Source organism: Rhea pennata, chromosome Z (assembly GCF_028389875.1).
Source record: "Rhea pennata isolate bPtePen1 chromosome Z, bPtePen1.pri, whole genome shotgun sequence".
Lineage (NCBI taxonomy): Eukaryota > Metazoa > Chordata > Aves > Rheiformes > Rheidae > Rhea > Rhea pennata.
Genome location: NC_084702.1, coordinates 55,744,098 through 55,769,915, shown reverse-complemented (window position 1 = coordinate 55,769,915; position 25,818 = coordinate 55,744,098). Strand labels below are relative to the sequence as shown.

The window sequence follows — 25,818 nt, the reverse complement described above, 5'->3', positions numbered from 1 at the left end:
TAAACTAGTTTTACAGAGAACTAGTTAAAAGAAAGAACATTCATTCATTCATACATTCCTTTATTGGTGGATGTTACTGCACTTTCAATACATTAAAAAAAAAAAAACTTTCTGGAATGTAGCAGTACACTTACCCCTCTTAGCCCTAAACAGCTTTCTGTGCTAATAAATCTTCCCTGTATCCTAAATTGACTGACAATAATAAATATCTTTATACATGTTCTGTATTTTGTCCAGGGTTACTCAACAGTTCTGCGTTCTCTAACATCTGGCTCCGCAACCTTCACTTTGGAACTAGCCAGTTATCAAGCCCTGAACAGTCACGAGCAAAGCACACTTCTTCAGAGGAAGAAGGAGCTGGTATGAGTTGGTATGATCACTTTACTCTGTACAATGAAAATGTCATGTATGTTCTATCCTCCCTATTAAATATTTTCAGAAGACTGGTTAGATGCACCACTATGTTCTTCTGTGACTCCCTAATTATGGTAAGTGAGAGATTCTCAGCTGCACGAGCAGACTGTGTTTTTGACTTTCCAAGACAAAAGAGAAGATGAGTGAACTGGGTCAGACACTGCCATCTAATGCAAAGCAATTGAACCAGAGATGCAACCACAATTTGCTGCCTTCACAGTTCAGATCTTACAGGTATCAATCTGGACTTTTGTTTTCAGCAGAATATGAGAATATGGTTAAGGATATGGTTATATCTTAAACTGTAGGTATTCCCACATTGTTAGAAGACAGCTTGAAATACTTTTTTAGACGTTTAGGAAAATGCACAGTAACATTTACCCGAGTTTGCTTTAGCAAATAAGTGGAGTGGATGCTTCTGCAAATTAATTAAGATCTGTTCAAAAACCATTAAGAAATACAGAATTCTCCCAAACCAGTAACCCCTGTCTACCGGCTTGGAGCATTTTGGGGTTTTTGTGTGTAGATTTTTTTTTGACCTTTAAATCAATTAGGTCAAAAGGCTAAGGTGTAATGGTACAGTTCTGATGTGCTGTATGTTGCAATTCATAATTCATCTGTAATTTACTGTTGTATACTTATTTAGAAAAGCAGCAAATGATAAAACAATTTAAAATAAAGGTAGTTTGCTCTTTATCTTCAAACAGTATCTTTCCTTTATTTTTCCTCCAATGTATCTAATATGCAAGGAAAGTGGAATGGTAACTGACTGTATGGTAGCGAGTTCACAGTGAATAATCTCTACTTCTAATGAAAGCTTAACATACAATTAGTCTCATCATCTGAGGCTTAAAAAAAAGCCCACAATTTTTACCCCAAGAGCAGTTTGACAAATTAACATAACTTTATTTTAAAATTGAAAGTTTTAAATTTGTTTAAAAAGCAAACCACATATACACACAGTCCCACCTCAGAGGCACTTCAGGTTGTTTAGTAGATGTCCTTGTAGCAGTTACCGCCCTCTTGCTTCATGAGCACAGTATCCAACAAACACAGGTTCAGCTGCTATCCCACGCCTGTTTAAAATTTTAATGCATGTGGTATAATCAGTTTATGGTATAATCAGACAACTGGCTGGCTTGGTAGGCAAGATGAGAGATAGTGGTAATTAATTTAATCTGCTTTCTGCAAACAAAGCTACTGCCAAAAAGTAACAAATGGCTTGTTTAGGTAAGGAAGAAAGTTTGCCATAGTCTGAGGCTGGTTTCATCCAGTTTATTAACCAAACTTTTGCCAGGTACACTAAAAGGTAAATTATTTTGTTTTTATGTGGCTTTTCAAGAGAAAAAAAAATTGCCTTAGCTTCTTATGGTAGCAGGATGCACAGGAAATAGTTGCAATGCTGGAGCCTGGCTTTAGCTTTCAAATGTATTTCACAAAGCTTTTGTAATAATTTATTCCGGTTCAGTAAGATAGTATAGAAGATGTTTCAGACTGAAACCTGTTGTACTCAAATTCTGCTCGAGTATTTAAGAGCTAGATCCTATTGCTACAGTGGTATACAGGGTAATAAATATTGGTGTTGTTTAAATTGGTCTTACGAGCTGCAATAGAAGAACTTGGAAACGGAATTAGCTTAGGTGAACTATTGCTTGGTCCTAGGCAAGACTTACTTACTGTTATTCACTGGTAAAAGAAAAGTTTGTTGTCTAGGTCTGTGGAATATATGCCTATCATCTGCTCTTTTCCATTCTCCAGTCAACATTTGTCTGCAATTCAGCCTGCTGTATCCCACTACAGGAAGCTGAGTTTGGCAGCTACTGCTTTTATAGTACTGTGTCACTAGCATAACCTTGATCTTGGATAGGAAGATCTTGCAGTGATACGATCTAGCCATTACAGTGTTCTGACCTGCCCGTTCATCCACCCTGGTGCCCAGTTATGTAGCGCAACCAAAAACTGTCATACTTGAAAAGGCTTCTCGGCCTGCAAGGACTGCCATAGGCTTTGTATGTATAGTAAATGTAAATACAAATATTACATATGAAAACTAGTGAGGACACAGAGTGTGGGCTTGACTAAGACCTTACCAATAGACTATTTGTTAAATCAGCTCTTTGGAATTCAAGCAAAGCGAAGTCTGTTGGTCTCATGGAAGGTCTGTCTATATAAAAGGTAACACAACTGCAGATCCAAAGAATGAGCATTTAATCTATGGACAGAAAATGGTTTCTTTCTTTAGTGTTTTTTTTCTGGTTCAAAGCCTACATAAAGGGAATGCTTTTAAGGAACACGCATGTCATAACAAGACTTGTTCCATATGGGTTTGCCAGCAAAGCAGCTCTAGGGCATTGTATAAGCACCTGAAATACTTCATTAAAAACAAAAAAAAAAAAAAAGTGACAGTATTATACAGGAGTAGTCATTACTCTGTCCCTGCTCTCCTTCTCTCTCTTGCTAGCACTACCTGGTCAACTGCAGTCACCTGGATCAGCTGTCTGTACAGTAACAGAAGCACAAGTGCCACTGTCAAGGCAGAGAAGGTGGCATCATTAAGGCAGCAGTGGCTAGCCCAGGTCCAGGAATAGCAGCTACCTCTCCTTGATGGCTTAGTTCATTATAAAACCCTAATCCCAGAGGGCACTGCCAGTGAACACTTGAATGTGAAAGAATCGCTTGCTCAAGCTCACCTGTCATGCAAGAAGCTGCATTTGATTGCCTGCTGCAGCTCTCTAGTATTAATTTTAATAATTTAATAGAACAAATGCAACTTGCTTTTTCTGTCTGTGCACTCCTTCCACAAACCATTTTGCACCCTTTATTGTTTGAAAGACGTCAATCAAGATGTTAGGTTTTCCTTTAGAGGAAAGAAGGACAGAGAAAAGTTTTAATACTTCACTGAAGAGGGTTAACAGGTTCTAGGAGTGTTAGACAGCTGCAAAAATGTTTGGAACCCCTGTATTAATGCATCTGTTCTTCTTCCTTTGAGGATATGAAGACAACACAGGGTGATATTTATGCTGTCAGATTAGGCTGTTAGTTCTCTTCCCTTCACCTTTGGGTCAGCAATTTAAGCTTGTACTTGAATTCCAGTGGTTCTAAGGCACGAGCATCAAGCTTTACTAGCACTATTAATCTTACCTGAGCATACGGCATCGATGACTAGATAGCCTTTTATAAGCATCCTTTAAATCAGTCACATTCCTGCTGCTCCAGAGTCTTTCCCCTACAGCACTTGCACGAGGCCTGTAAAAGCATACTGAGTTTTAGAGTATGTAAATGCTGTTACCAAGAATTGATTAAGGTCTTTCATACCGAATCTTATTTTTATAGTGGCTTATTATCAGCATCAGAAAAATAGTACTACTAACAAAGTGCTGTTGAATTAATTTGTGCTCACTGTATCTAACTTTAAGTATCTAAAGATAGGGAAGTTCATACCATAATCTTGGTGTGAGGTTGGTGGCATCCACAAATTCCCCCCACAGGCAGGCTTCTCCACCTATTACAAGCTTTTTTTGCTTTTCAGATCCTGTATTCAAGGCAGAAAATTAGAATTGTTATTTGCCCAGAAGATGGATATATGTACTCATTTTTTGAGTACTTACTTAGAAGTATTGTTGTTTTGTTGATGTTTACTTTATCAAAAAATACTTATCCTGAGCACTAACTTAATGTTTGGGTAGTCTTGTTACTGGATGTGGGAATTATCAGACTATTTGCCCAGAGAATCCAAGCTTTCTTCAAACTTTTCCTTTGTCTGGCAGAAAGAATTCTTATCTTTATCCTTCAAAAACATGCCTCAGCCTTTAAACATTTTTGATTGGAGATTTCAACCCTGGTTGTAACTGTTCATTTTATTACACATTGAGCATTCCTTGAAAAAGCTATGGAATTCAGCTGTTCTACCTAACCAGCATAGAGAGATATCTTATATAAAATGAAAGCTAAGAAAAGCAGGAGATATGTTTGTATCAGTTTTAGCCAGAAAACCTGGATTTTCCTGTAGGTAGAAATTTATTCCTTGAATTACTGAGTCAAACAAAACAAAAGCAACTTGCATCTCCTCCAGCTGGGAATAGGTAGGACCAAAATCCCCTCCCCACCCCAGAGCTAATTTCTAATATGAACTAAGCTTACTCAAAAAAAAAAAAAAAAAAAAAAAAAAATCAATATAAGCATTTTGGTATACTGTCTACCAACAGCCATTTTGCACATCCGTATCCCTAATGCATAAGGTACCTGACCACCCAGTCCAGCATCTTATCTCACAAACAAGCACTTGTGCTGATGCTCAAGAAAGGCATGTAACACTTTCTTTTGACAAGTGGAAAGTTGCAAATTTTCACACTTCTATGGGGCATTAAAGTCCTTTGTCCTTTACATACAGTCCCTCTGTTCATACTTATAGCATGACATCTCTAAATAAAATTATCTTTTCCATTTACACCTTATTATGAACCAAAGACTTTTTAATGCACACAACAGGCACATAAAAATTAATTAACAAACCAGGGAAGTTAAGTGGTTCAGCAGTGTAGTATTTCTTCCAGTCCTGCCCATAACTAATGTAGTCTAAGTACCAGGGAGCTGCAAGGATAGCAGTGAAGCCTGCTCCTGTGACACTGCTTAGTTCTTGAACGTAGTTGTTTCCCATCCAGACTTCAACGACAGTGTCCGGTTTTAGCTAGAGAAGGGGACAGAAAATTAACATGAAAGATAAGATGGATTTGCTATTACTAGGTAAAAGAATGATGAATTTCAAAACTGAGAGGTGTACTTCTAAAGATGAGCACTTCAGAAGCCTCCTTTGGCAGTTGTTTCTTCCAGAAACGGTCTCAAGCTAGTTACCAATTTCTTGGTTTTAAACGGAGTTCATACTAGAGTGAAGCCCAGATCATATTAGAGACAGTTAATGCCTAGACAGGGTTCTTATATATACACAGTGATCTGTGAATAGCTCAGACTTCAAGCACATGGTATTACTGGTCCAGCTGCAGAATAATGTGAGAAATTTTAAAATGCAGAAATCCATAGAAACTTCCCTACTCTACTTCAATGTTCTGAAGTATGTTATAGTGTCTGTTTTCACCTTTATAAACCACTTCAACCCTGAAGTTCTCGTTCCACCTATTTTATCATGTTTGATAGATGGTGGTTTCAAGTTAGGCCCCACCCTTGGGAAGGCTTGTATTGTTCTGCTAAAGCCATCAGATATGCTTTAGTTCTTAAGATACTTAATAGTGTATTTTGGAAGCCTCCCACAATACTGTGCTGTAAAGGAAGAGTATCTTATTTCTTTCCCCATCTTACCTGTGCTTTATTATCAAACACTTCTTGCCAGACCATATATCCCTTGTTATAGGAAGAAACAACATCCAAAATCCTAGAATTTAGAAATCAGATCATGTTTGTGAATTTCCATGAGTTCAGTGCATACACATGAAATGGCCTGTTTCCACCCTAAAACACACTAGGCCCTCCCCAGTGCTGTTTACTGGACCAAAAGAAGCCAGGGTTTTATGTTTCTGTTCCTCAGTGCTCTGCCTAGAAGAGGACTTCTCCCATGCCAGTACAGTAACAAAAACTGAGGTTCAGAATTTAAGCCATCAACTCCTAAAGGCAGCAAAATCTGTGTTATTTAAGAATGAGGAGAAAAATATATGGCTATTAAAACCTTGGACCTTTTTTTCCTCCACTCCATGAACTGACATTAGAGGAGGTACTTGGTTTAAGAAATGCCAGAGCGTGCTTAGAACTGGTCAACATTTGATTCTGTCCCACAGTTTAAAGAACTTTACATTCAGTATATAAAGAGGAAAAAGTGAGCATGAGAATTTATGAAACCAAAGCAGCCTAACCTAAAACAGTTTCAGTATCTGAACACCAACAAAAAAGCTAGGCACAAAGAAAAACTTGCAACTTACTTCTGAATGTAGTAAGATTCCAGTTTAGCATAGTCAATGCCAAATCCTTGCTTCTTCATGAACTCTCTTACTTCAGGGTTAGATTTCCTTAATAATAATAATAAACCAAGTCAAAAAGAACCACACTTCTTGTTTTAAAACAGACTTTCCAGCCAGTTTCACCTGTGCAGCAAGGGGCTGCTGACTGCAAAACACTAGCTGATGCCTTAGGCTTGCCCCCACCTGGAATGCATAACAGAGCAAAGACAGCAGGATACATGATTTACTTATTTGGTGTTTCATCCTGATCTGAAGCAAATCCAGGAGTCCTGGTTTTCTGGGAAAGCTGTTAGGAGTCCCTGTTTTGAAGCAGTTTCTGGCAGGCTGCCTCAAGCTTAGAGGTTCCTAGCTCCTCTGCAATTTAGGGGGAAGACTGCCTGCAGGCCTGGAAACTGAGCAGCCATAATACCAGGAGCTTTGTCGCACTGACATCAAGGCTTAAGCTTGGGAAAATGTCCCAAAAGCAAACCAACACTTTGTGATAACGCATTTGTCAGAATTTATCTTTGTTTTTAAAAATTTAAGTTCCGAGTGTTCAGATCTGATATTTCAGAAGACTGTACAAATACTAACTAGATCAAATTAAATATTCATCTTATTAGATCAGATCAAAGTTCTGTATCATTAGTTACTCCAGCAGAGAAATTCCAAAATATTCAACATCCACAACCACTTGAAGAACTGTATTAATAGATGCCATTGCTTTTAATACAAGCACACAAGAGTCAGTACTGTAATTCTTAATGTTAGTAGATTTTCTGGAAGTCAGAACTCTATGGAAAGGATTGCTTTTCATTTATCCCACTGTATTTAAAATAGTAATTATCTTAGACAGTACTTTTCTTCCACGCTGATTCTTTTTTCCTGCCAGATTAGTTTTCATACATAAGCACTTTAGATTACCTAAATGTTTGTGAAACTACTCATCAAAATGAAATTCTGCAGAATAACTAACTCCTACAATACTTGCTTGTTGAGAGTCACAGATGCTATGCTAATAAATTGTTATAGAAGTGGGAGTGGAAAAGATCTTTGGGCTAAGCAGGGAAAACTGTCTCACCCAACTGAGTGCCATAATTGCTAGATTTAGGCAAGTTTAAAGAGGCACTAGACATTTATTCTTTGAACTGTCACCATACCAACAAGCGAAGCTCACTTCATCTCCTCCGAGGTGAATGTAGTCATCAGGAAATACACTGCTGATTTCTTTGAAGAATTTAGTCATGAAGTCATAAGTCATATTCAAAATGGGATTTACAGGTCCAAAGGCCCCACTTGGCTGCGTTCCACTGTAACAAGGGGTGAGGAGATCTTTTTGACCTAACAGAAACAATTAATATAGGATATTCAGTTCTGTGTTGTGCTAACTTTGCTACCAGGAAAACAGTTGCTCATATTACAATGGTTAATATTCATCACTTAAGTGTTCATTTATTCTAGGTAAAATGAAATAGAGGCAAGGTGGAAAAAAACCCAACTTGCCCAAGGCTGAATGTACCCCTCTAAACAGAAATTAGGACTCCGGCTTTTAGATTTCTGATTTTAAAACACTAATTTATGAAACATGGCAGTACCTGAAAAACAACTCCTGGGTGACTACTTGAATGGCAAAGCTTTAACAGATGTAGGAAGTAAGCCAAATAGGCCTCCTGAGCACAGGCTCATTATCTTTTCTTTTTATTACCTTACTTCCTGCCTACTTATGTGCTGAAAAAGTATTTGGCTCAAGGTAGCTGCCCTACCCCTGTCTACTAGGAAATTATCTCTGCACAAGAAAGGAAGGCTGGACAAAAATCAAAACCATTAGTTTTTGAGCCAGGTTATCTGAAGCAACATGAGACAGAATAACAAAATAGGAAAAGGTTTAAGTGTAGACTAGCGATTCCCAAGTTCTATTTACTTGGTAAAATGTGATTACAGCAGCAGCAGCTTCCCATAGCCAGACCCACTCTCTGTGGTCCCTGCTCCAAGCACACTCCCCAAAACAGTGTCCTAGTGGGACATTTGTTCTCTCACCCACCCTCCACTCTTGTCATCAGGCCTCTCTCCAGCATCTTGAATTTGAATACAGGCAAAGCATAGCTAGAGCTCCCACGTCATAGGCAAACCCAGGACTGGCTGCAGTGCATCATGTACAAAAAGCTATCATATAAGAAGCGATCAGGAACAGCAGATTTTAGGCTAGAGCACTAGATCTTGCTTAGAGCACTAAATCTGAATGTAGGTCAGTCATCCACATGTCACTGGGCAAGGCAGTGGATTTTGTTAATGCCTTATGAGAGTAGAGACTACATCAGATGAAGGATTCAAGAGGAGTATTTAGCAAATATAGCTTTTGTATTGTTCCTTTCCTCCTCATTTAAAATTAGTGAGAAGGAACCTGAAGCATCTTCTACCATTTTATAGCTACATTCCCACCAGCTGAGTGCAAGACTTATCCTGTGGCTAAAGCTACCAGGCACCAGAAAATCTTTACCAATTCCAGTTTAGCTAACAACATCATTTTAACTTCAGTGAAATAACAGTCTGTACATCTCTTTCCCTTCTGAGTTAAGGCAAAGGGATCCCCGGTCCTTGACTTTATGAATCCTAAAATTGGTGGTTTTTTACAAGTGCTGCTTCCCTTTACCCCCCCCCCCCCCCCCAATAATAACCTTCCCAAAGGAGAAATCTCTGCTCTGGAAAGAACAGTCACTACTTCTAGCTATTGCCTTATTACTCTAAATTCAAGAGGACTGGATGGTGTGATAATGATACATGTAGTCTAAGGCAGACAGAAGACTACCAGAAGACTGCCTTTGCACACACATCCTGCAAAGGAAACAACTGCTCAGTTTCAGTTTCCTCCATTCACTTCAGTTCTTCCAACATGTAAAGGTCATGACCATCACTGATTCCTCCCCTTGCTTACTGCTTAGCAAGAGCCTTTTATATCACTTTCAAGGAGCTTTTAACAAATCCAGTTGCTTTTATATAGCAATATTATGCTGTATCTTACTTAAATCACAATCTTTTAACTATTAATGCTTTCTTGGACATACCTTGTCCCCAAGACTGCGTGTGTCCTGGAGTATCAAACTCTGGGATAACTCTAATGCCTCTTAACCGGGCATACTCAATCACCAGATGGACATCAGTAGGAGTATAGATGTGGTTATAGGAATAAGCTCCCTGTGAAGTGTTCACATTTAGAGACAATTTACAAGATGTTATACCAGCAGCTCACAGAATTGGGATTAAAGTGTTATAATATAGATGAGAGAGCGATTTTACAAATTGACCTTTTCTGACTTATGACATGTACAACTACACTGATAAAACTTTTTGGTTGACTAGTGAAAAAAAGAACCACCTTTTCACACTAAGATAAATCTGAGGAGATCTTTCTTTCTTCGTTATGTCTGGCTCTCAATCATTTACAAAAGCAAACAGGCTAGTTTTCCACTCCACCTTTGCATCAGTAATTCTGAATCAGAGGACCCTTGTTGCTACATGACATACAAGACTAGTCAAAAAACTCAGCTAAGTCAGGAAAAAAATGGCTTCTTCATATGACATCTCTGCTTGTCAGTTTTGATACATCACCTAATTTGGCATCAGGGCACGTTTGTATTGTGGTGCCGAATTTGAGCATTATTCCACTCCCACACTGCAAACAAAACCATGACAAATGATCCACAGTTTGGTGGAACAGATGCTCACTAAAGACCAAAATTGCAGAAGAAAAGCATCCAAACACCTCATGATTAATAACATTTGTCTGGAAACTGTTTCCACAGCTGAGTTACTAAAAAAGCAAGCAAACAAGAAGCTTTCTAAAAGAAGGTTACTCTTGCAGAGGACATCTCCCTCTCCTCTCTACAGCCATTACTAAGAAAACTAGTCTGATTGCATCATCTGCCATCCACAATCTTTGATTTTTAAATTCTTCATGACATCTGCTTTAAGTGCTGCCTATATATTTTTCATATGAAGGTCAAATTCTAAAAAGTACTTTAAAATAGAATTGTAAGTCTTGTGCATAGGCTCAATCTGCTTAATTATTAGCGCTTTGATTTGGCTACTATTGTACTGTGATTGACCAAGAATCTCATGATAGTTTTAATTAATTAGAAAGATCTGTTGTGAATCAAGAAAAGAGGTACATTACACTGCAATTGTTTTAGGAAACATCATCTTATGTTTGGACCTCTTACAGAAGTGTACATTGTAAAATTAACTAGATCTCAGAAAGAGCAAAAATAGTACTGCAGTAGTTCTAAACCTACAGCCAATGAGAAATTCTCTTAGATTTCCTGCCACCACAATAAATGCAAGTGTTAAAAAAACAAAACAAAAAACTAGTGTTTACCACAAAAAGCTATTTGCACAGCATTACTGCTTGAAGGCCTGCAAACACTGAGGATCACTATCACATTTGAATTGTAGAGTCAGCAAGGTCATTTACCGTGCATCCAAATATGGTCCAAGCAGACCCTCCAGCAGGATATTAAGTATGAATTTGCTGGTACTTACTGGTCTTCAGTACTGTTTCACAATCAACCAAGGCAGGTTTATTCCACCATTTATAGTGCTCTCATGTCTTCTTTTTTTTTTTTTCTTTTTTTTTTTCTTTTTTTTTTTTTTCCAATGAAATACATGCCAGAGTTCTGCCCTCCCACCCTGTTACAATGATATTTACTCACCTGGTTACTCAACTCAGGGAAATAAATACTCTGGTAAGGGAATGACTGATCATCTACTATATGCCAGTGGAGAACATTGAATTTATTAAAAGCCATTGCATCCTGTAATACACAATGAAACACAGTCTAGTTAAGCACTTCACTCCCATAGAGAAACCGTGCAAAAAAAGGTGTTCTTGTCCTAGTACTAGCTGAAGATTTCCACTATTCCACTGTAACATCCTGCAGGCCTAAAGCAGCAACTTAAAAAAGCAAAAAAACCCACAAAACTTGTGTACCATCCTTCATTCAATCCTTAAAGTTTACACCAAAATGCACCAACCTGTTTATATTAGTTTTTTTCCTCAGCTGTCTATTTGCTCCGCTTCTATCAACAAGCAGATCTGATCATGCTAAACTAGTGGCTAATGGCAAACTGTTGTAAGTTTTGATGAATCTTCTTCCACTTCAACAACATGTCTGAGTAATTCTCTATGTGCTATCAGCTGTTTCACTGCTTATGGCTTTTCTGTCTAAATACTTTAGACTTCAAAACTAAACAGCACGAGAGAGATTCCCACCAGTTGGTACATCCCTACAGTTAGTAACTTCTCCCAGAATTCATTTCAAATGTATAGAAAATAAATTATGCACTTCCCTTCCCTCCTCTCCCCTCCCCCAGAAGGGTGTTCCTCTTTTATTTTGAGTTAATACAGTGTCAATACTTCCCCTTTGTCCATTATACAAAATCAAGATAAATGTGTTAACATTTATTACAGAATCATGACTCAAACTGGGCAGTTAATTATGTATCCTAAGTTATACAAGGTTGTTAAAAAAAAAAAGTCAGAGTCAGTAGGCGTGGTCTGTGGTGAGAATGGAGGGAGGGAGTGTTCTCTACATCCTAAGTTATCTACATAGTTACCAATTGCTTGCCACATATTTTTTTCCTCTTTTCTTTGAGCTGTTTTTAAAGAAGTAACAAAATCTCTTTATGTAACTTTTCCTTAATTCAAAGGAAGATTTATACTTTATCCATTCTCCAAAATTGTCTCATCTGCTTAGCTAGATGACAAGCAGTATTAATTACCACTTATCTACATGTGCTTTAGCAAATACTATCTTTCCATATGGAAAATAATACCTCCTGACCTTGTTTTCTGTGCCGCTACCCCAGACAGTGCCTGCCCTTACTGGAGCTACAGTACAGCAGTGAGACACAAACAGGAAATGTACTTAAACTGCTACTTCAAGCATCTAATTACCACATGTCAGTGAAGGAATTACTGCCGCTCTTTATTAGGTTAGGATTTAAGCAGACACAAAGGTAGGAGAAGTACACTTGTTCTTAAACCAGCAAAAGGGCATAAAACAGCTCTGGGGAAATATCAGAGCCACAGAAATAATTTAAGGAAAAAAAAAATCTAGACAATCAACAGTTACAGATATACAAAAATGGTTAGGAACACAAGTCTCAAAAGTCAAGTTAGCCTTGGACAGATGTCTGCTCTTTTCTAAAAGAAGCAAATATTGACACAGGAGCTACTTGAGCTGTTGGAGCATTCTCAGTTGTGCTTGCACAAATACTACTTGCTGAGCAAGGACTGATTCTAAAGGTAAATACAAGTGGTCAAATACCCACAGAGGTGAAAGCCCCAACATAGCTCTAAGCACACAGTTCAAGAATGACCTCAAAAATAAAGGTGGTTTTAACTATTCTCCCTCCATGTTCATCTCAAGTCTGCTCTGAGTCCTGAAACATGGAAATATCTAAAAACATGGTTTCTCCTGGAAAAGCAGCAGAAACACACGACAGGAAATTGCATGTGTCCAATCCCCCTGCCCCGAAAAGGCTCCTCTATTTCATCCCACTAAAGAAGCCCTGTTACCAGGGTTTTAACAGGGAAAAGGGCATGGAAAAAACAGAACAAAACAACCCAAAACACAGTTCCGGGTGTTATAATCAAATTCATTGTCTTCCATTCAGTTCAAGGTGTGCTCTAAGTAAGCTCTTAAGCTGGGGGAAACAGGCTTTCTCTTTTTTTATTTTTCTTTCTTTCTTTCTTTTTTCCAGGGGCCTAGCAGCAAGGACCTGAAAGAAATCAGTAACTTCCAATGAACAGGTTGGAATCTCCACTCTCTACTTTGTTACTGAATTGTTCTTAGCAACCTAAGCTACATAAGAGAGGAACACCAAAGCCTGGTATAGAAATGACTGGAGTTTTCCTGTGATTATAGGAACTTAGTCTAGGACTTGTAGGGGCTCCCCAGTATTGCGCAGTGACAGTTATTTGTCTCAGAATGTGCTTCCAAGAAATGCATGAGCTGGACTAGCTAACAGAAAATGCTGAAAATTCAAGGTGCCATAAATCCCAGTCTCCTTCACAGATTTACTAATGACTGAATCTGCCCACTCAGGATCTTCATTCCTCTCCAGTGCAGGCTGACCTCCATTCAGCAAAATTTACTCTGTCCTTTTAGAGGTCAGCCAGAGGAAGCAAGTTTTCCTTTCATATCAGCATCTATTATTGAGACTTCAGTTTGGAAAAATTCAACAGCTAAAAGTCTTCACTATTAGCAATACAAAATCATCCACTTACCAGGTTTGTAAGAATAGATTTCACAGGTAAATAATGCCTTGACGTATCAAGCAAAATTCCTCTATGAGCAAATCTTGGGAAGTCGTGGATCTCGGATGCATTGACAAGAAACTATGGGAGTGAGACTGAAAATTAGAATTCCCATTGTACGTTCATCATTATGAACGGGAAATACATTTACATTTCACTGTGTTAACAGTATTCTAAAAACATTTTCTGGAAGAGCAGTCAATGAATCTAGCAGAAAATCTACTGCTTCTAGAAGAACACCTAATAAAGAATGTGGCTGATTGCGATCAGGTCTGTGTTTTTAGTTAATAGCTATACTCACACTTCCATAATCATCTTCATGAACCAACTGGCTGAAGGTTTCCAAACCTGAAAAAAATCCAAGAAACGGACTTGGAGCACAATCCAGTACTTGTCCTTAAAACTTCAATTTAAAAACAGGACCATAACTATTTATGGGCATTCACATAGCTAGAAAGAATGCTTTGTACTTAAGTTTCTTTCTCTTCACCACAATTTCCTTAGTTGCTCAAAGACCACACTTATTGAAGTACTGTGAGAAAGAACTCTATTAAATAATGTAGAAAGAGTACTAAATATTATCACCACTGCTCCAGTGTGCCAAATAAACCCTAGAATAGAATGGAAGGTAATGCATGTCTAATGTTGTCATGCATATATATTCCTGTAATTTCTGGAACTGGTGAAGCTTCTAATTTAGCATGAAAAAATAACTAGTTTAGATAACATTTGTCTTTCAAAAAGAACAGCAGACAAACTTCGTTATAGTCTTTTTGGTAACGTGTTCAGTACATTCAGGTTTAGGTGCAGGCAGAGAAGAATTTGTCTACACTGCAGATCAGAGGGTTTTTTTTTAGCATCAAGGTTGGCTATCCAGACAGGAGCTGGATATTTCAGGTGCAGCAATAGTGCACTTACGGTGTGTCACTGGATCTGGGCTGCTGAGCAGCCGGACTGAGAGCGTGGCCAGTGCACATCTTGGCACTGTTCAGTCCACCTGCTCAAGTTTCCTTCTCATGAAGGACTGAATGAGAGCAAGGCCCAGGAATCAGCTCGTTCTTAGCCTATCACAGAGTTTGCATATGGCTAGAACAAATAGCTCTATATGAAAAGAATCATCTTACCTCTTAAAGCCCCCCATACCTCATCTGCTTTCAACACGGCCACAGGATCAGTTACGGTTAAATGATCTAAAGAAAAGAAGAAAAAGCTATCATTCAAAAACACAGATTAAGAGACTCTTCAAGTCCAGATTCTCCCTTACCTTGTAGTATTTTTCAGTTCTAACCAACACTGTTTTTAATAGTAATACTGTGCAGCTATTTTTAATTTGCTTATGTGGTCCTGAAATACTGTGACCTACTAGGCTGAGAGTCGAAGTAATCAATAAAATGATAAAGCAAATATAGTGGTTAATAATGTCAGTGGTAAATATCACACATGGGCCAAAATTCCAGCCTAGTTTAGCCCATATGATTTAAAGCATATCAAATGTTATTTTTGCATTTCATACATAGGCAATGAGGACTGGGTAACTAAGCCAGACCTAACCACAAAAGTTTACTTGTCCTTTTACCCTCCTTTTATATACTTTGTGCTTACATATTTTTTAGAAATATAGCTTGTCAAGTAATATTATTTGGTGCTTATTATAAAGGTCTAATTACAGAAGGTAAAAAACCCTCAAAACTATCTGGTGAGTATGTTTAGCAGGGCAATATGGTAAAGGAGGAATAAAAGTAAATGATATCTGAAGGGATCTGTAATAATCCCCCTTAAGTTTGAAGAAGTTTCATTGACCACAAAGTGCTAAAAAAAACCCACAGCTCAAGTCATTCTGTTTTTCCATTTTAAGTGGTTCAGTAAGTTTTAGTAAAGAAACAAGTATCTTTTAAATATGTCAGTTTAAAAATATCTCCTGATAGAAACAGTCTATTTAAACATTCAAGCAATAATAAACTGACCAGAGTCATGTATTTGAAACAAAGGGGGGGGGGGGAAAATAGCAAGGGGTAAATTCCTGCATGATAATTTGTTGAGTATACCTCAGTAAGAAACAATAGTTAGTTATAAATGATACATTATAAGTGTTTGACTGAACTACCAGAGGAAACAAGTCAGGGACAAAAAAAAAAAAAAAAAAAAAAAAAAAAAAAAAAATCTTCAAGCTTCCATTTTAATCTAAACAGACTTTTCTATGAATATTGGAAGTTCTGGTTAAGAAACATAGAACTTTGAAGAGGATCCTAATCTCTACAGATCTTTTAGTCCAAAATTGTAGTTCTGGTCATGGATTTGCTTCAAAGCAAGCAGTTTTTTCTGAACACATATCATACCTTAAATGAATGCAGCAAAACAAGTTTTATATAGCTGTATGGAACCTTTTACGCAAAGGGGCAAAGAAGCCAGTAGGTAGAAGGGCAGATAATGTGTACTTTGCATAGGTATCCAATATTCTTGCTGTGGAATCACTGGTGACTGAGCCATGCTGTCTCTGTTAAGATACAGAACCAAACTTGCTATCCAGCAAGTGATAGTAACTACATGTTTCAAAATTGTTCCCTGAACAAGCCATTCCATGAAAAACAGAGTTAAAACCTTGCAGAAATCTGGAGAACTCAGCTTACTATACTAAAAAAAAAAAAAAAAAAAAAAAAAAAAAAAAAAAAAAAAAACCACTGTGTTATTTGTAATAGGAAATAGCTTTCCTACAGCAGAAGGAACTCTGACTGTTGCAAAGAATGCAACCTAAAAAAAAAAAAAAAAAAAAACATGATCTGACAGACTCTCTGTCAGAAGGGAATTAGCTTCGGTTAAAATCTGAAGTTCAGAAACCAGTTCAAAGTTCAGCTAGAAGTATGACTTAAGATTAAAAAGATCTTTTTCTAAGGATGTATATCTTGGATACCAAACACAACTGCCTAAGCTAATACAGACCTAGAAGATTGTCTCAAGAAGAATTAAATGAATTGACTTCTCATTCTGTGTTAACTTACTGGCATAATAAACACAATCACCCACTCATTTTTATTTAATGAATGAGACTTCTCTGGTAATTAGGACTTGATTTTAAGAGTATTTCTCCAATCTAGACTTTAGCCATGAAACCAAAGAAGCCCAGCAGAACATATTCTATATAATCAACATGTTTTTAAACCTTTTTTTCCTCTCTCATAACTACTAACAGAATGAAAACATTTATAATACTACAAGAGGAATGACAAGAACTTCAGTGAACACTTTGTTTGTCTTGGAAAAAAAAAACAGAAATACCAAGTACATAAGCCAGTGTAGTACTTCAAATGTAGCTGTTTCAAGACAGAATGGATGAACAAGCAAAGCCAGATTCATTCAACAGTCATCACTGAAAGAAAGGATGATTTGACTATTTACAGATCCAATCACCCATAATTAGATATAGTATAGCATTATACCTGTGATATTTAATGATAGTTATTAGAAAGGATAGCAGCAGGTATATGCTATTTAAACTGAGGAAGTCATAGACTGTGTTTCTAACCAACTCCATTATTCACTGTGAGTAAAAATTCATTGTAAAAGCAAGAATTTGCCTCAGGTTGCCACTGCTGTGTTTTCAAGAGCTCCAGTGAGCCAGTTACTTCCCAGTCCTTTACAAATAGCTGATCACAAATGTGATTGGAAAACAAGCACTAATGATGAGAGGCCTATATGAACCGTGGAAGAGGCAAGGAGAGGGGAAAAAAAAAAAAAAAAAAAAAAAAAAAAAAAAAGAAAAGAAAAGACCTAATATAAACCATCACGTTTTCTGCTGCGAGCTCCCTTGGCACAATACTCACAGGCCTCGCTGGACGCTAGCTGCGGGTAGCCGTTGCAGCCGGGCTCCGGGGACGTGATCACGACCTGCAGCTGCGCTAACTCCGGCCTGGCAGCGAGCCCTTTTCGACCCCGCTGTCGCCACCGGGAGTACCCGAACATGTACTCGTAATACCTGCCGGGGAAGCACAGGCACCGCGGCGCTCTCAGCTGACTGCTCCCGCCGCCTCAGCCGCACGGGGCACTCCGAAGGTAGAGGCCGACCTCTCCCCCTCCACTGCCCCCTCCCCGGCTGCCCCCCCCTGCGGGCCGCCACCGGCAGCCTCGCCCCGGCCCCCGCGCGGCAGCCCGGGCGGCCGCCGGCCCTCACCTGCGGAAGGCGTCCTGCAGGAGGGCGCAGGCCGGCCCCGCCGAGGAGCCGGCCCCGTGCACTATCTGGAAGCGGTCCGGGGCCAGCTGGAGCTGGTGGGCGGATGCGCGGAGCGACTGCGGCAGCGGCCACAGCAAGTCCTCGGGGAAGGTGCCCGAGCCCGGGTCCCACTCGGCCAGCTCCAGCTCAGGCTCGGGCCCGCCCCGCGGGACGCCATGGCGAAGGCTGGTGCCCACCAGCACGGCGGAGACGAGGCACAACCCCACGAGGAGCCCCGCTAGCCCCATGGCTCTGCCCATAGCACTACGGCCGCGGCAGGCAGCGCGGCACCGCCCCAGAGACCGCCCCGCCCCGCCCGCGCCATCACGGGACTGGCGGGGGCGGGCCACGGCTCGCTCCTCTCGGGGCCGCGCGCGGGGCCCCTCCTCAACCGCCTCGCGCGAGGGGCGCCGCCCAACGGCCGCGCGCGGGGCCCCTCCTCAACCGCCGCGCGCGAGATCCTTCCTCAACCGCCGCGCGCGAGGGGCGCCGCCCAGCGGCCGCGCGCGGGGCCCCTCCTCAACCGCCGCGCGCGAGGGGCGCCGCCCAGCGGCCGCGCGCGGGGCCCCTCCTCAACCGCCGCGCGCGAGGGGCCCCTCCTCAACCGCCGCGCGCGAGGGGCCCCTCCTCAACCGCCGCGCGCGAGGTCCTTCCTCAACCGCCGCGCGCGAGGCCGCCCAACGGACACCTGCTGGCTGTCTGAGGCCGTTCAACGGTCAGTGCCCTTCAAGGGCCTCTCGTTAGTGGCCGGGCGCCCCTCAGCGCTAGACCCCGCTATTGCCTCCTGCCCTGTGGGGTCCGTGTCGTCTCTACTGGCCCCGTGCTTGTACATCTTCCTGGAGGAGCCAGCAGCCATCAGTCACGGTGCGTCGGCCGTTTGGCCTTTGCCTCCTGCCCTTCTAACTGGTGGCCCAATGCCGTGGCATTGCCCGTGGGCATGGAGCCAGCTACGGTCCCTCAGGGTGACTGCTGTGGCGGTGGCTGTCCTCCAGTGGGCACCCCGGGCGGTGGAGAAGGTCAGGCATGCTGCGGGTGGGCCACTAGCTCCTTGCGGCTTGGTGCGCTGCCTTGCAAGAGTTTGCCGCCTCTAGTGTTGTGGCTTATATCACAGACTCCTATTTGTAAAACTGATCAAAGAAGTATTTGTGGAACATTGCTAGGTCAGAAATTGCTTTTGATCAATTTTTATGTAGAAAAGTCTTGACATTGAAAACTTCCTTTTTAAAGGAAAATACAGAGTCATGTGTATGAACAAAACAGTCTTAACAGAATTTTTCTCTTTTCTCTTGAAAAGGCTGTGTCTGCAGATTGTATTATAAACTAATGTGAATAAACAAAAAGTCTGACTTGCAGTTAAGTGTTACAAATTTTATGTAAACTAGGTATTTTGTCACTTCCCAAGGTAAATTTTTGAAAATTGATGTGTTCAGAAGCAAAACCAAATGTTTGAAAGCTGGAAATTCCAATGGAAAGGCAATTCTGACTTTGAGCCATCTCTAATTAAACGGTCAATGAATTACACTGAAGTTTCATCACTGTTGCTTAGATTGATACACCAGTTACACCAGTTAAACTAAGAGAAGAGTTCATGCCTGCATGCTGTTATTGCAGAGGACCTAAGGATTCACCACTGTCTCAGCTATGCTGTATATAGGAAGGGTTGTCTGTAGTCTTGAATTTTAGTCCTGAAAGCACTGCAAATAAACAAAAAAATCTCTTCTCCATAATGAAGGCTACATTTATTTCCAAGAGCACAGATATCTTGCTGTTAGTTATTTTAAAAAATATTCTTACAGGGTACGTCATCCTCTTTTGCTATGTCACTGCAAATCTGAAGAAGAACATCTTTCTACTTACTATGTGTCAAGAACGCTCCCCTTGGAAAATGCTGAAGCTTCATCCATTTAGTGGAAAATTGTAGAGTGAGGTCCATCGGCATTTAAGAGGAGGTAAGTCCAAACTGCTACACACACACTGAAACTACAGCTTAAGGAAATGAATCACATAACATCCCAGATTTGTTGTTTGCTCTTGTCAGTTCATGCCATCGGCATGTGAATCCTTAAGCTGTTTAATGGAGGTTTATCCTTAGCAGAATGTTATTTACTCTTCCTCTATTGTAAGTAAAAAGCAATTATTATATAGCACTGAGCATGCATACAACACACAGTCACATTTTTAAATCCCCTCCCAGCATGCAGTGAGATCAGTGTAGATGGAGATGACAGTGTTGTCTTTTCTGGCTTTTTCAAGGCCATACATTTCTATTCAGGTAGTGGCAGAGGTTTTGGGTTGCTTGTTACACCTTTTCTGTGCCTGATGTCATTGTCTCTTGAGTTATGCTGGCTCAGCTGTTATGTCACCCACTTCTGTTCATGTTTTTAGGTATATTTAGAAAGTCTGGATTATTGTACATGTTTTTTTGGCACAACTGAGAGAAAAGTAAGCTGTGCAGGAAGTGGAGGGTAAGGATGAGTATCTGAAAGTTGGTAGAGGCGGTAGGATTTGGTTTGTCTGGATGTGCTGAGGGTTTTTTGGTTTTAGTTCTGCTTTCTGTGGTTGTAGCTTCAGTAGAGCAAGGATGTTTTATAGCAGTTAGGTAGATGTCTTTATTATTCTCACTCTTCAAACAAGCTGTTCAGTGCACAGAAAACTAGTGAAGCTAGTTTTGCATTTTTTTCTTCTCTGGGTGGATTTTCTGGTATTTAAGAAAGATAGCAAGCAGTCTTTCTTTGTGTAAGTTTACAGGCCATGAACAGGCCATGAATATGGCCTTTGTTTTACTCAGTTGTCTACTTTGATGAAGCTTGTAGGAACTTAATATTTCTGAGGCAGCTTCCTCTCTGGCAATTTTGCTTGAAATTGGCTACTGGAGTGTAAAAGTTATTGGCTGAAACAGTGGAGTAGACAGACATGAATGTGCTGTCCTCATTTCCTGAGAAAACCTGGCTAAAAAGTCCTGTAGTGTTTTGAATAACTGTAAGCAATCTGGGTTTGCCTATGCATTATTAGATGCTATGAAGTGCTGTAATATACTCTAGTTTTATATTACATCTAATGATTGGTTTTAAACTTACAGAGAAGAAATAGAGAGGTGTAAAACTGAAGAGTACTTGATTGCAGGCTGTAGTCTTCCAGTACGTTGTATGGCAGCTGACTGCCTCTTCAGAGGCCTGTTGATTTTTCCTGAGGTTTCCACTGAGCATAGCAAACTGTGGCTGTGAAGAAACTGCAGGGCTGGGGCTGTCGGGTGTTATTTTAAGCACATGCACAAGGAGTTGAATGAAAAGACAGCAGTGCAATTCAAGACAACAAGCTATTAAAAGGGATTTAGAGGATTCAGGGAATATATTAAGGAGAAACTTAACATCAGTGAAGAAACTGGATTAGTACTGCAGAGATATGAAATGGAGTGTGAGGTTAGACAGTAACAAGTTGATGAGTGCCTGTGCTTTTCCTCTGCACTTTGTTGGCAGAGAAAGAGCTGAAAGATTAAATGGACCCAAACACGTACAGCTGTGTGTGTCATTCCTTAAAGACAGGTAACAAAGCAGTCAGAAAGTATGATGTCCATGACATGAATCAGTTGTCAATGTGAATAATCATCCTTTAAATCAATTAGTCCCCCAAACAAAGCCTTCAAAAAAACTTCAAAAGAGTACAGGGAAAACAGCCATACATATTATTTAAGGCAAGGAAATGGAAGACTACCTGGCTGGACAGCATGTTTTTGTTGCCTTGTCTCCTGGGGTCCTCATGTCTCCCCGGCAAGATTCCTTCCATTTCCCTCTCCCCAAACAACTTGTAACACATACAGTATGTCCCATGTGCTTCCTCTGCAGCACTATCACAAACCCTGCTCTCAGTGATAGTAACACATCCATGCAGGGGCGGAGCAAGTTATTTCTTATGTTCTTAGGGGAAGGCAGGACATCAGTGGAAGGTATTTGATGTAGTGTATAATTATTTCCTATTAGTCTGTGACAGGGATCTGAGAGATAAGGGCTTCCTTAGTGGAAGTTACTAATCAAAAATGTAAATGGCAAGTTAGTCTGAAGAATACACACAGTTAGATTTAATTCTTGAATATTTTTTTGTCTTCTCTGAAATCAGTAGTTGTTTCTAACTTGCTTTTTTTCGGGGAGCCATATATGGATACTGGTAGTGAAGGAGAGAGGCAAGAGGAGATGCAGTAGAGAGAATAAATATGGCTAAAACGGGAGTCTGAGAAAGAAGGAAACCTTTGCTGTTATTCGTGGAAATAATGGGGCCACAACAGTTGGGAACAGTGGTGGAGAGAACACCTCAGCTGAAACATTTCAACATCATTTGTACAGTGAGGCTTTGACAATGGGAATAAATTTCAGGTAAGAGCTGCATGTTATTTTAGGTACTCATTATAGCTGGTTAAAGAAATAGCACAATTAACTGGGAGGGAGTTTTTCTGTTTTGTTTGTTTTCTTTTTAAAATGTATAGGTAGACATATATTGGAGCTGTTTAAGTGATAACTAAGACCAACTTTAATGGCAATAGAGATGGTTATGCTTCTAGAGAGTACTACTATTAGCCAATGTTGTAGCTGAAGTGTCTGTGAGGTATTTCTAACTTTGCCTCTAATTCGTGGGGTAGTCTAGGGAAACAGGATGTTTCTCAAAGATTGCTTAGCTCCAGTATCAGCTCAGAGTGCAGGATGTGGAAAGCTGTCTTGGGACCTCTTTATCCTTAATCTATTTCATGTTGTACTTCTGAGAGGTAACATTTTGATTATTGTTCAAAGGCGTCTCTTTATTGATTTTTGCTTGGATTGTAACCTGTTTAGAACAGGAAACAGGCTCTTATCTACACCTGTAAAGTCTTACATATTTTTACAGGTTATATGTATCTATTAAAAAGGTGCTGGAAGTACTACTTTGTTTCTGTGGAAATTTTAAAAACTGCAAAGAAAAATCAATATTGATTTAAGGAATTTGCATACCCTTTTCCATCAGAGATGACTTTTGAATTCTCTAAAGTTAAAATTAAGTATTAGAGTTAAAATATAGCTCTTTCTTCTGGGAAGTCCCAAAAAGGGAAACAGTGGCTGAAATAATAATAATAATAATAAAACCTTTACATGAATGGTATGAATGTAGCTAGGCTTGACTTCTACAGTAGAATTGTACAGATTCCTTCCACACATGCATATTTTTTGTTAAAAAAGAAAGAGATTCCAACTTTAAGGAATCTTATAGGTTCCTCTTCCTAACCATAATGGCAGAATAATGCTGGATAGAAATACCTGTTATAGGAGGAAGCAGTAAAGGTGTTTGCAAGTTACTGGATCTGGCTCTCAGTGCTTTCAGTTCTGCTGTGGCTGTAGCAGTCATTTCAAGGTGACTAGTCTCCTCTTATTGGTGTTTCCAGGTGTGCAGAGGGATTTACCATATGGTGTTTGCTCCCCTTCTTACTCGAGAAGTAAGTCAGTATTTCCGCTCTGCCTCCTTGTTATTATCACTGAGTAATATTTTGTAGCCACTGTGGTCTGGTCAACATATGGGAATTCACTGCCTGGTAAACAAGGATGTGAATTGACAACATGTTGAGAATTGCACTTTGACTCTTGAAGACAGTTTTAGGGTATGTTCAGGGCCTGTTCACTAATTTTTTGAAATAAATTATTAAAGTTAGCAGGAAGTATAACTTTCCCATTATTTGGAAATCAGATGATATTTTATTTGATGTTTTTCCAAGTTAAGCTAAATTTCTAAACTAACTCAAACTGAGTTGATTTGTTGAATTCTGAGTAAGTGTTTTCAGTGATTGTAAGCCATTCAGCTGTTCCACTACGTGAGTTAGTTATTAGGGCTTGTCTGCAAAGGATAGCACCTTTATTTGCAATAGCTACTCTGTCCTGAAATGGCAGCCAGCTGAAGTGCTTGCCTACAATGAGGTGTTGTGGCAGAGTGAGGTAGGATCATAATTTCATAGTACAAGGAGCTGCTTGCATTAACTCCCTACAGGGAGTGCTTGTAATATGCTGTAAAGTTTCTGCAGTTTGAGAATTGAATAAACTTCTAGCATAGAGTTACTTGCTGCAGTGTAATTTCCTCACCTAATTTACAGACAGTCTTCTGTATGGCAATCATATGACCAGGTTTTGCTGGACATACCTTCTCTTTTCTCCTGGAAACTTTGTACAGATGGATTTTAAGGACATTTTTAAAATCAGAGGTATCCAGGCATCTGTAAGATCTAAAAGGCTGGAAACCTCCAAAAGCCTGGAAATCCCGTGTCATCACAGAGTGCACGAGCTATGGGCTTAGGCCTAGCTGACTTCACGTATGTTTGTTGGCTAGATAGAATCTCAAAATGGAAGAAGATTATATATGAGCTGTGTGTGATCTACACACTGAGAATGCTGGTACTTATGCTGACTGAGTGATTAGGAATGAGAACTAACCAAAACAGGATGCTTAACTGATGTAACTTGAAGAAAACTCACAGGCCAAAACAGCTTCAATAATAGCAAGGATAGTTTGTGAATATATGCACATGCCAGAAGCATGATTAGCATATGTAAGTATGTGAACCACCTACAAACCAAGTTGTTAACACAGCATATGTAATATACGTATGTTGTTTTATAAAGGGAATTGTGGTTTAGCTGTTAGCTTTACTGTATATTACTGTCAGGGTAGTGCTTCAATGTTTGCTATATTTGAATACAAGAAAATCTGAAGATTGTTCTGGTACTGAGTCAAGTCTACTGAGTATTTAAGTCCCTAGAAGGTGTGAAAGACAGATGTTGGGAGAAAGAGCTAGCATTACCAGATGCAGGAACATTTTAGTTTACTGTCCTTTTGGCTGATTATAAGAGACCTCATGGTTTTTCTTGACCTTGTCTTTTTGCTTCACAGCTATCTGGGAATCCTGAGGTCTGGAATGGCACTAACTTCAGGTTTGGGAATTTCAGACCGATGGAGTCAGCTGTTTTATTGTTCTGGTGGAGAATTACTGCTGCCAGACAGATCATTCCAGTGTGTGTAGTTTCATTAGCCCTGGTCCTTTGGTCTCCAGTGATCACAGTGAGATATTAGAGGGTGAAGAAGGCAGAAGTAAGTCAGAGATCTTGTTGAGTCTGTCACTTAGCAGTGATGTGTGCCTTGTTTCTTGCTGCTTTCTCAGATGACTGGCCATCACCACTCACACAGTTTGGCAAGCTAGGGTGAGGTAGGGTTGTGCTGGATTAGAAAGGGCAGTCAGCAGACAGGTTGCCATTTTGAACACAGAGGAATAACGACTGTTCAAACAGGAGGAGAAATCCTTACCCTTCTAGGACCCTCTATCTAGAGATGCCCAGGTCTTTTACTACTGCAGCCCAAACATTCAAGCACTTCTGGCCTTCTATTAAACAAAATTAATCTTAAAAACAGCTTGTTCTCCATGGCTGGATGTCATTTCTAAGCATGTGAAGGAAAATAAGGTGATCAGGAGTAGCCAGCATGGATTTACCAGGAGGAAATCATACTTAACCAATCTGATAGCTTTCTGTGATGGAATGACTGGCTGGGTTCATGAGGGGAGAGCATTGTCTACCTTTACTTCAGCAAGGCTTTCAACACTGTGTCCCATAACTTCCTCATAGGTAAGCTCAGGAAGCATAGGTTAGATGAATGGGCAGTGAGGTAGATTGAGAACTGGCTGACAGGCAGAACTCTGAGGGTTGTCATCAGTGGGGCGGAGTCTAATTGGAGGCCTGTAGTTAGTGGTGTCTGCCAGGGCTCAGTGCTGGGGCCAGTCTTGTTCAACTAGTTCATCAGTGACCTGTATGAAGGAACAGAGTGCCTCCTCAGCAAGTTTGCTGATGATACAAAACTGACAGGAGTGGCTGATACACCAGAAGGCTGTGCTGCCATTCAGAGAGAGCTGGACAAGCTGCAGTTAGGCCGAGAGGAACCTC

General features: G+C 40.1%; 2 protein-coding genes across 7 annotated transcripts in view; one reads left to right on the top strand and one right to left on the bottom strand.

Moving 5' to 3' along the window:
* Positions 1-13,940, top strand: part of GFM2 (GTP dependent ribosome recycling factor mitochondrial 2) — a 31,943-nt gene extending 18,003 nt beyond the window's left edge. For 2 of the 6 annotated variants that reach the window (XM_062600603.1, XM_062600606.1), the window contains 2 exons: positions 238-360; positions 13,119-13,940. In XM_062600603.1, the coding sequence (XP_062456587.1) occupies positions 238-360; positions 13,119-13,163 (168 nt within the window). In that variant the 3' untranslated portion in view covers positions 13,164-13,940. Of the gene's footprint in view, positions 1-237; positions 371-439; positions 1,119-2,875; positions 3,111-13,118 lie in introns of those variants that run through there. The other 4 variants (XR_009961301.1, XR_009961302.1, XM_062600605.1 and 1 more) reach the window with 4 other exon arrangements.
* On the bottom strand, positions 44-18,162 carry HEXB (hexosaminidase subunit beta). The gene is made up of 14 exons (XM_062600608.1): positions 17,840-18,162; positions 17,493-17,644; positions 14,799-14,864; positions 13,976-14,022; positions 13,645-13,755; positions 11,066-11,167; positions 9,422-9,551; positions 7,520-7,700; positions 6,342-6,428; positions 5,728-5,800; positions 4,927-5,101; positions 3,856-3,946; positions 3,556-3,660; positions 44-1,490 (listed from the first exon to the last, which is right to left on the bottom strand). Exons 1-14 carry the CDS (start codon positions 18,136-18,138, stop codon positions 1,427-1,429), a joined length of 1,683 nt encoding a protein of 560 aa, XP_062456592.1. The 5' UTR covers positions 18,139-18,162; the 3' UTR covers positions 44-1,426.
* Between the last annotated feature and the right edge of the window lie 7,656 nt (positions 18,163-25,818).

What these genes read in the sequence shown, in the direction of transcription:
- HEXB (XM_062600608.1), bottom strand. Translation starts at nt 18,138, where the DNA reads ATGGGCAGAGCCATGGGGCTAGCGGGGCTCCTCGTGGGGTTGTGCCTC. An exon ending in CTGCAGGACGCCTTCCGCAG is followed by an intron (nt 17,645 to 17,839) that starts GTGAGGGCCGGC and finishes CTTCCCCGGCAG; the next exon opens with GTATTACGAGTACATGTTCG. An exon ending in TGTTTGATAATAAAGCACAG is followed by an intron (nt 5,102 to 5,727) that starts GTAAGATGGGGA and finishes CCCCTTCTCTAG; the next exon opens with CTAAAACCGGACACTGTCGT.